The sequence below is a fragment of the Suricata suricatta genome, chromosome 5 (genome assembly GCF_006229205.1).
Source record: "Suricata suricatta isolate VVHF042 chromosome 5, meerkat_22Aug2017_6uvM2_HiC, whole genome shotgun sequence".
Taxonomy (NCBI): Eukaryota; Metazoa; Chordata; class Mammalia; order Carnivora; family Herpestidae; genus Suricata; species Suricata suricatta.
The window spans coordinates 126470153-126480976 of NC_043704.1; the positions used below are offsets into that span (position 1 = coordinate 126470153).

At 41.0% G+C, this 10824-nt stretch overlaps 1 protein-coding gene across 5 annotated transcripts in view; it reads left to right on the forward strand.

Annotated features, from left to right (window-relative positions):
* TOPBP1 (DNA topoisomerase II binding protein 1) overlaps positions 1-6155 on the forward strand; it is a 59924-nt gene extending 53769 nt beyond the window's left edge. For 4 of the 5 annotated variants that reach the window (XM_029940255.1, XM_029940256.1, XM_029940257.1 and 1 more), the window contains one exon: positions 5456-6155. In XM_029940255.1, the coding sequence (XP_029796115.1) occupies positions 5456-5596 (141 nt within the window). In that variant the 3' untranslated portion in view covers positions 5597-6155. The remainder of the gene's footprint in view (positions 1-5455) is intronic. The other variant, XR_003908885.1, reaches the window with a different exon arrangement.
* Positions 6156-10824: the final 4669 nt, after the last annotated feature.

A 10824-nucleotide genomic window follows, 5' to 3' on the forward strand; every position in this document is an offset into this window, starting at 1 on the left:
TCGGGGTAACTGTAAAGTAGAAGGAAGCTCTTTTTGTCCCTAGTTTTCTGAAATTTCAAAATGACAGGCTGCCATGCAGGTCTGTTTATATATAATGCCGTACATGGTAAGCCTCTTCTGGTCTGGTAACTTGTACCTTTCAGTTCTGAGAAATCTCGAATCGTTGCAGTGATCATTTTTTCCCCTTCACTTTCTGTTCATTCTTCCTCGTACTTCTACCTACATGTTGGATTTTCTTATTTCTTCACTTTCTGAGAGGTTCCCCCAGTTCAGTCTCCTCCTTTTGTTAGCTCTTCCCTTGGCTATCATGTTTTTAATAAGACCTTTTTTAGTTTCTTGAATTTACATTTTAGTATTTTAATAACGTCTTTTTTTGCTTCGTAGATGTAATACCTTCTCCTAGATATCAGGATTTTCTGGTTTATTTTTTAAGCTTCTCATTTCTGCACATCCACCAAGCTGCTGCCGCCTCTTTTGGTCTTCACCTTCCATGTTGGAGGAGTTTATCAGAGGTCTGTTCATGGTCAGGAGTAGAGGATTAAAAGCTGGAGGTCCTGAGCACACGGGCCTCGGCAGCTTTGATCTGAATGCAGTAGTCTGGGTGGCCTCGTCCCGGGGACCCTCATGTACTTCACCTGTGTGCATTGATCCAAGAAGAGTCTCCTGGGGATAGAGTTAGCGTGCATTATGCTAAGCAGAATAAGTCCATCACATAGCCTTTGATTTCACTCATTGTGGAATTTAAGATCCAAAACAGATGAACTTAAGGGAAGGGGAGCAAAAATGTAAAAACAAAGAGACAAACCATAACAAACTCTTAAATACAGAAAACAGGGTTGATGGAGGGAGGCGAGGGGGGAGTTGGGCTAGATGGGTGATGGGTACTAAGGAGGGCACTTGTTATCAGATGAAGTGATCAATCACTAAATTCTCCACATGAAACCTTTACCACCTCCCCCTTTTCTTTTGACATATTAATTTCAGATGTCCAATATATGTATTAATGTATATATGCAAAATGATCATATCAGTCTAGTTAATAACCATCACCACACATAATGACAAAGTTGGTTTCTTATGCGAATTCCCAAGATTGAGTCTCTTAGCAACCTTCAAATATACCATGCAGTATTATTAACTGTGGTCACCAGGTTGTACATTACATTCTCAGGATTTATTTTATAAGTGGAAGTTTGTACCTCTTGGTCACCCGTCCCCATTTCCCGAAGTCCTCCTGCCCTGCATCTAGCAGCCTCTAATTGGTTCTTTGTGTCCATCACATTTGGGGGAGTTGTAGGTTTTTTTATTTTTGTCTTAGATTCCACTTTTAAGTGATATCATCTGGTATTTCTTTTATCCAACTTATTTCACTTAGCATAAGGCCATCAAGGTCCACCCATTTTGCTACAGTTGGGAGGGTTTCCTGGACTAAAATATTTTTTATGTCTCATTAATCCACTGCTATATATAATTAGGTATTTTTTTAATTCATCTGTCTGCAGACACTCAGGTTGTTTTCATATCTTGGCTATTGACAATAATGCTATAATGAATATAGGGGTGCACATCCTTTCAGATTGTTTTTTAGATAAATACGTACAAGTCAAATTGCTCAGTCATAAGGTAGTCCTGGGTTTTTTTTAACTGAATATACAGTTTTATTAGTTACAGATGTACAGTATAGTATTTCAACAGTTCTGTCCGCACTCGGTGCTCATCAAGAAAAGTATACTCTTTTTTTATTTTTTATTTTTATCTTTTTTAATTTTTTGAGGAAAAAATAATGGCTGTACCAATTTCTACCCCACTGAGAGTACAAAAAGAGTTCTCTCTTCTCTGCATCCTTACCAACACACTTTTCTTTTTGATTCTGGCATCTTCGGGAGTATTTTGTTACAGTTTTGATTTGTGTTTCTTTGATCAAAGTGATGTTGAACACCTTTTCCTGTACCTGTTGAATGTGTCTTTGGGAAGGTATCTGTTCAAATCTTCACACTTTTAATGAGATTGTTTTAACCCATATCAGATCTGTGATTTGCAAATAATCTCCTCCCTTGTTAGGTTGCTTTTCCTTTTGTTAATGCTTTTCATTGTGCAGCAGCTTTTTAGTCTGTCATACCACTCGTTAGTTTTGCTTGTGTTGCCTTTGTAAATCCGAAAAATTATTTTTACCAAGACTGTCAAAGGAGAGCACTCATTACAGGGGTGTGTGAGTGGCTCAGGTCACGATCTTGCAGTTTGTGGGTTTGAAGCCCGCGTCTGGCTCTGTGCTGACAGCTCAGAACCTGGAGTCTGCTTTAGATGCTGTGTCTCTCTCTCACGCTCTGCCCCTCTCTCCGACATCAACATTAAAAATGGTTTTAAGGAGCTCATTACAGATTTTTAGTTTTATGGTTTTATGTCTTAAACTTTCATCCAAACCTTTAATCCATCTTGAGTTTATTTTTCAGTATGGTGGAAGATCATGGTTCCATTTCATTTTTTTCCATGTGGCTGTCTAGTTTTTCCAACACTATTGAAGAAACTATCCTCTTCCCATTAGGTATTCTTGGCTCCTCTGTAACTGACCATATATTCCTGGCTTTAATTCTGGATTTTCTGTTTTGTTATCTCTTTGATTGCTATAGCATTGGAATATAGTTTAACATCAGGGAGAATGATGCCTCCAGCTTTGTTCTTTTGTGATTCTGTACACATTTTAGGTTTGTCCTTTCTCTGGTAAAAATATGCCATTGGAGTTTCTGATGGGGATTACACTGAATCTGTAGCTTGCTTTGGGTAGTGTGGACATTTTAATGTTGTTAATTCTTCCAGTCCTTGAGCACAGATACTATTGGTATCATCTTCTCAACAGTGTATCGTTGGATCTTGCTTAATTCTTTAATGTAGTTATCAGTATGACTGGATTTATGATTTTTTGCAATTTGTTTTCTTGTTATCTCCTTTATTCTTCTGTTTTTTTCTTGCCTTTTTTTGTTTTGGGGGGTAAGGTATGTTTTGCTGGACAGATTACAATTTAACATTTTTTGTCGTCTCCCTAGAATCCTGTTGTGCGCTTCACACAGAAGCTGGGAACTTTGCAGTCATACGGGTTCCTTAGCTTCCCCTGTCCTTTAAACTCAGGGTCAGTAAACTGTAGTTCACAGGCCAGATCCTGGCCTCTGCCTTTTTTTAATAAAGTTTTACTGGAACACAGCTGCATTCACTTTTTTACATGTTCTGCTTTTACACTACAGCAGCCAGCTTGAGTGTTTGCAACAGAGACTGTCTGTCCTCAAGTATTGAAGGTCTAGTTCTTTAACGTAAAGCAGGGGCCAGCAAACTTTCTGGTTCCAGTTTTCCTTCACCCTGAAAGATTTTGGTTTGTAGTACAAGTCTGATGGGACCAATTCTTGTGGTTTGAAATAGTCGATTTTACCTTTATTCTTGAAGGATCTTTTTGTAGGATACAGGATTTGGGGTTGATAGGGTTTTTCTTTTTCTTTTTTCTGCTACTATAAAGATTCCACTTTCTCTCAGCTCCATAGTTTCTGATAATAAGTCAGTGGTGATTTGAAATCTTCTCTATGCAAAGCAGTAGGTCATTTTTTCATTCCTGGCTGTTCATAATTTTCATATTTGGTTTTCTCGTTTATGGTATTTACAGGTGGGGTTTCATGGTGTCTGCCCAGCTGCTCCAGTCTCAAACTTTCACATTTGAGAAATTTTGGCCATTATTTCTGCTCCATTGGGCAGTTAGTCACTCGTACCGTTTGATATTGTGCCACAGGTCCCTAAAGCTGTGTTGACTTTACTGGTTTTTTCTGCTCTTAAGCCTATTCTAGGAGATTTTTTTTTTTAGATATTAAATTTTTTTTAGGCTTCACACCCAGCACAGAGGCCACGGTAGGGCTTGAACTCACAACCATGAGATCAAGAGATGGAATACGTAACAAACGGAGCCACTCAGGCATGGTGCCATTCATTTTTTTTGTATCTAGAATCTCTGTAGCCTCTAGTTCCGGTTTTTCGTATCCCTCAAGTGTAGTAGCTGCTTTGGTATCACTGTTTACCATCTCTGACTTCTGGGTCATGAGCAAGATAGAAGGTATGAAGTTTAGGCCAAAAAAAAAAATTTGGTCTTGATAGTCCCAATTGCTCCACCATTCAGTTGTTTGCACTTTATGTAAGTTCACTCGGGCCTACTGTGGGGGCCTGTTAGTGGGTTTTTCTTTCTGTGGATCGCGGGCTCTTTCCCTCTGCAGTGGCACCTGTTGTATGTGTAGTAGACCATGATACGCAGCAGCAGGGAATCCTCTTTCCCAGACAGCTTTGGCTATTCCAGGGCCTGCGCCTTTCTGTGGAAGTCTTTAAGTCATTTACATGCTTACAGAACATTCTGCTACCATTTGGATAGGAATCACATTAAAACTACAAATCAGTTTGAGTGAATTGACATTTTTACTGTATTAAGTGTTTTGGTCCATGAACACAGCATATCCAATTGGGTCATCTTTGATTTCTTTCATCAATATTGTGTATGATTAGGTTTATATTTATTGCTTTTCTTAGGTTTTTGGATTCTCATTTTTTCTTGAGAATGGGATGTTCTTCATATGTGGAGTGATTTGGGCTATATCTGGACATAATGGGAATGCCATTCTTTTTCCTTAGCAGCCGCCTTCTGTAGTGAGTGGGGGCTTCAGTCTTGAGCCTTACCTTGAGCCGCCCCTCATGGGGAGAGTGAACGATCCTAGCAGAGTTCCTCACAGACTTTGGGACGTCCCCATCTCATTTTCCCATAGCTGTGTGTTTTCTGTTGAGACTTAGACTGGGGCTTCTCCTCAGACCAAACAACCAAAAAGTGAAAAAAAAAACTTCACCCTGACCAAGTATCAGCCCCTTTTAGTGTTTGCCTGGTCTCATTTCCTCTCACGTGTCTTATGGTAGGTGCTTTTAATACATTTGGGTCAGAAGTTGTCATCCAGGGGAAGAATCCAATCAAAAGATTCATTTTCATGTTATCCACTCTGCTATCTTGCTAGAAAACCAAGTTTTATCAGTCTTGTAATAGGGAGGGAAAGGTCCTTTTCAGTCAGAATATGGTTGTTAGGATGAGAATGCAAAGGTTTTTGAGGCAGGTAGAGAAGGAGTATATGAATTTTGGCTTTGCCACTTGCTAGTTCTATAATCTTATTTAATCTTTTTTACTTTACAGATAAAGGGACATCTTAGTGTCAATTTCTGAAAACCTTTAACTTAACCCTGCTTTATAAATGAAACCATTATCAAGATCTGAGCTGTAAATTCTATTTTCCTGATAAAAGAAGAGATTTTGTCACATAGGGTCTGTTCCCTATATGTGACGAGGGCTAGCTAGCATACCTTAATAGACAGAATGATTATGGTTAGAGTCAAAGAATCAACTGATAACAGCTTGGAAAAAATGAACGATGTTTTTTTCCCCCTTTTATAGGAATCCCCTCCTCAAGAAGAAAACTACTGTCTACCAGAAACTATTTCATTTCCTCAGAATAAGGAATCTGGGCCTGGATCATCACAGAAGAGGAAAGCTCCTACAGAGAAAAAGAAACTCAAACGACCTAGAGTAAACTAATCATTTTTACTCTTTGGTGACCAAACCTGAATGTTCCTGTCCTGGATTTGCATAATAGTTTAAAGACCAGTGTCTGCAGAATTCAGGTTCAGCATCTAATGATGACCTTGCTTGGAATGCAATTTGAACACCTGAAATTTTAATCAGTGAAACATTAACTGTCTTACCTGAAATAACAAAATACAAACCCTCCTCTCGCTTGTCATCAAACCACCTTGAAGTGTGTGAGGGGCTTCTTATTGTCGTGTAAATATCTGAGGCTGTAGCTTAGTGGAAGTTTTAGCAAGGTGAGGGATTTTATCTTAAAATGCCGATATTAATTCCTAATAAGAAAGGTGTCAATTGGGATTTATTCATGTTTCCCCTGATTCTCCTTACAGCTTTCCTACTTTTTAACAGGAGCCTGAGCACGAGGTTTAATGAGGAACTGAGGCTTTGAACTTAAATGTGTGAGTGTATATATATGTATATGCATGTTTGTACAAATCTCCATGATGTTTGCCAAGTTTGGTTGCTACAACTTGGAAAATAAAGATAAGAATAAAAGTAGTGACTCAAATTAGCTGTTCCGATTACTTAGAAGCAAAGTTATCTCTACACCAAACATGGGTCTCAAACTCCCAACCCCAAGATCACGTTGCACCCTGTACCCACCTAGTGAGCCAGCCAGCTGCCTCCGTTCACAGAAATATTAACTGGGTTAAAAAAATTTTGTTGCTGGAACTACAAAATGGCATTAGCCTTTATTAATGTAATAAACCTGAGCCCCAAGTATGCATGTGTTACCACAGTCCTGTCTTTAAATTACTCTCCACAGGTAAAGCTACCTCATTTCGTTGAAGGGACAAACCAGAATCAGAACCCTGGTTATGTAAATAGTCTCATTCCTAAGGATTTTTTTCAAAGGCAAATTCAAATGGTGGAGGGTCTAAGTTCTTAACCTGGAACAAAACTTCTCAGGTTTTTATGAGATCTTCCTCTGAATGGAGGGAAACAGTAGTGGGGTTATCAGAGTTTCCAGCTTTGAATTAATTCACAGCCTAGGACAAAAATTCCTACACAGCCGAATATAGCGGCCAGGCCCATGAACTGCATGCTCCCGGAACAGAAACTGCCCTGTGCGTTTTTATCAGCCGTTTTGTGTGGTCCATGTCTTCACTGCCAGGAAATGTTAAGGCCTAGTTCTCTCCCAGATAAAATTACAGAATGTGCCATTTCCTTTTCTGCCAGGATTATGAACAATTTTTCCAGTCAGTTCTTAAACCGTATAAAGGGTCCAGATGTCAACTGCTCCTCCTGATTCTCCACAAGCTCTACCTCAGCCATTTCAGCTTTGGCTTTCTTTCCTCGACAACGCCAGCAAGGCCTCCGTATGTCCAAATAATGCCCAATGGAGAATTCTCTCATTGAAGGAAAAGAAAAGCTTCCCTTGGTTATTCTTCGTTTCTCCAAAGAATCGCCATCGTGTTTTAATGTGACACTTAAATTAGCATTTTCTATTCCTACATGAATTATCTCGTACATCTGCCCGATGGCCAGCATTTGTTAGTCCAATAAATATTCCTTAGAATGTAAGTAGTACATGGGATTCAGGAGCAAACCACCTAGAGAGCATGCTTTCTCAGAGATTAAAGAGGCAGGATCTGTATTAGAGAGAGTGTGTGTGTGTGTGTAACAATTCAAACTCAGAAGGTGAGGCCTAACTCCCAAGTGACTACCGGGAGATACGGCTTTGAAGGAGGTTATTGGGTTAAACCACATCTGGTGGCTGTGGCCCTAATTCTGGCAACTCAAGCAGGATAGGTCTTGGCACACTTTCAACTACTAGGAATCACTAACAATAAAGTAAGTTGCTTGTACAATGACAAAGGTTGATGAGACACCCACGAGCTAGGGCAGGGTTGAATAATACGGACCATCTCCTACATAAGACCACTCCTTCAAAACAAAGAGGCAGCTGTATTGTCTAATGCACAGAAACCAACAGAGTCAAAGAAAATGAACCGCCTCAGAATAAGGAGCACCTAGTGGCTCAGCTGACTAAGCATCCGACTCTTGGTTTGGGCTCAGGTCATCATCCATTATCTAGCTCCACACGGATATGCAGAACCTGTTGGGGATTCTTTCTCGATGCCCTTCCCCACATATCTGTGTCTCAATAAATAAATGAAACCTTTTAAAAAGCACCTCAGAAGAAGACCATAATGAAATGGAGGTAAGTGATTTACTTTATAGAGCGTTCAAGCTAATGATCATAAATATGCTCACCAAGATCAAAATAACGAACGAACATAGTGAAAATTTCAACAAAGAGAAAATATAACAAAATGCCAAACAGAAGTCACAGAGTTGAAGAATGCAGTAAGTGAACTAGAAAGGGAACAATAAAGCACTTCAAAAGAAAGCCAGATAGAGGTGCCTGGATAACTCAGTCAGTTAGGTGTCCGACTTTGACTCCGGTAGTGATCTCATGGTTTATGAATCTGAACCCCACAGCGGGTTCTGTGATGAACGCTCAGAGCCTGGGGCCTGCTTCAGATTCTGTGCCTCCTTTTTCTTGGCTCCTCCCCCACTCATGCATGCTTGCATGCACTCTGTCTCTCTCAAAAATAAACGTTAGAAAAAATAACCACAGAAATACAAGGAGGTTAGATGAAGGAAAAGAAAGGATCAGTGAACTCAAACATAGGGTAGTGGAAACCACTGAATCAGAATAGCAAAAACAAAGATGAAAACTAGTGAATATAGCTTAAGGGACTTATAGGACATCATCAAGAAAACAACTACATGCATTACAGGGGTCTCAAAAGGAGAAGAGAGGGGAGGGCAGAAAAAACATGAAGAAATAGTGCCCCAAAACCTCTAATCTGGGGGAGGAAAGAGGCATCTAGACCTAAGAAGCCCAGAGAACTCCAAATAAAAGGAGTCCAAAGAGACCCACAACAAGACACATTATAATTAAAGTATAAAAAGTTAGAGACAGGAAGGGGGATTTAACAAGATGGCAGAGTAAGAGGATCCCGAGCTCATTTCCTCCCACAGACACATCAAGGCTGCTGCTAAATATAGTGCAACTCACTCTGTAAATGACATGAAGACTGGCAGAACAGCTCTTCCACAGCCCAGGGCATAAAGAGAAACGGTATCGAGCAGGTAGGAGGGCAGAGATGTGGTTAGAACACAACTCCCAGTGTGGTGAGCCACACACACGAGGATTACCACAGGTACAAAGATCCTCCTTGAGGAATGGGGGTATCGAGCCCCACATCCAACACACCCTGCCCGGGGAAGACACGCCCCCATAATTTCTGGCTTTCACAATCAGCAGGGCTTAATTCTGGGAGACCCACAAGGATACAGGAAACAGAGACTCCACTCTTAAAGGGCAAACACTGTATGACTCACTCCAAGACCCATCACAGAGGCAGGAGTTTCAAAAGCCCCTGGGTTACATGTGAAAGAAATTGTTGGACTATAGGGCATGTGTCAATGGAGCAGGAGTCTGTGAGAACTTTCTCCAAGATAGAGACACTGGCACACACCATTTTTCCTGCCCTCCTTCAACCCAACTGCCCCAATGCTAATAGGAGCCAGTTCGGACACTTTCCATCGAATGGAGCATCCCTCACCCCACCCCAGCATTTCCCTTCAGACCCACCCTACCCATCCCAGCAGGTGCCTCTCCAAAGGAGCTCCTGCCCAGCCACACCCAACTGACAGCCTTGGATAGGACCAGTGACCTTCTAAACCAACTACTGCCTTGACATGTTGGACAGCCCTTGCCAGAACCAGCAGGGAGAGGGAGACAGCTTTGCCCACCAGCACATCAGCACGAGTTGTGGCAAGGACTCTCAGGGAACTGCACTGGGGACTAACCTCACCCAACAGTCCACCCCCAGCAGCTGCAGCCAACTGTGCTGGAGGCCAGCCCTGTCTCCCAGCATGTCTGCACCGGTGGAAGCCAAGTCACAACAGGAGGGCATACATAGCCCACACATGCTAAGTAGACCTGCAGTGCCTTCTAGTGACAAGATGGATTGAGCTACTGAGTACTACAAGATGCTTTCTATATAAGGACACTACCTTCAAAATCAGGACTGTAGCTGGCCTACCTAATACACAGAAACAAAGTGTCAAAGTGAAGAGACAGAGGAATATTTCATGTTCCAAATGAGAAGACAAAACCTCAAAAAGAACAAAACCAAACCAAGGTAACCAAGTTACCTGATAAAGATTTCAAAGTAATGGTCATAAAGATGCTTATCAGACTCGAGAGAAGAATAAGAGTATATGAACTCAGTGAGAACTTCAACATAGAAATAAATGTAAAAAGAACCAATCAGAGCTGAAGAACACAGTAAGTAAAATGCAAACTACACTAGAGGGAGTCAACTGTAGATTACAGAATGTAGCATCGTGGGTAAGTGATCTGGAAGACAGGGTAATAGAAAGCAACCAAATTAAACAGCAAGAAGAAACGTTTTATAAATGAGGATAATAAGCATCTGACTTCAACTCAGGTCTTGAGCTCATGGTTCATGAGTTCGAGCCCCACAATGGGCTCTGTGCTGAGAGCTATGGATTCTGTGTCTCCCTCTCTCTCTGCCTCTGCTCTACTCATGCTCTTTCTCAAAACTAAAAACATTAAACAGAAACAAAACAATAAAACCAAACAAAAAAAAATGAGGATAGGTTATGGGGAGTCTACCTCAGTGGCTCACTTAGTTAAGTGTCTGAATCTTGATCTCAGCTCAGGTCTCAATCTCAGGGTCATGAGTTCAAGCCCCATGTTGCACTCCACACTGGCATGGAGTCCACTTAAAAAACAAATCAATATGATTTTTAAAAATGAAAATAGGGTCGCCTGGGTGGCTCAGGTTAAGCTTCTGACTTGAGCTCAGATCATGATTCATCATCCATGAGTTTGAGCCCCGAGTCAGGCTCTGTGCTGACAGCTCAGAGCCTGGAGCCTGCTTCGGATTCTGTGTCTCCCTTTCTCTCTGCCTCTCCCCTACTCACACCCTGTCTCTCAAAAAATGAATACAGGTTTAAAAATTTTAAAAAATTTAAAAATGAGGATAGGTTAAGGGACCTCTGTGACAACATAAAATATACTAACATCCTATTCCAGGGATCCCAGAAGTAGAAAGGAAAGAAGGAGACAGAAAATGTATTTGAAGAAATAGCAGCTAAAAACCTCCCAAATCTGGAGAGGGGGAACAGATCCA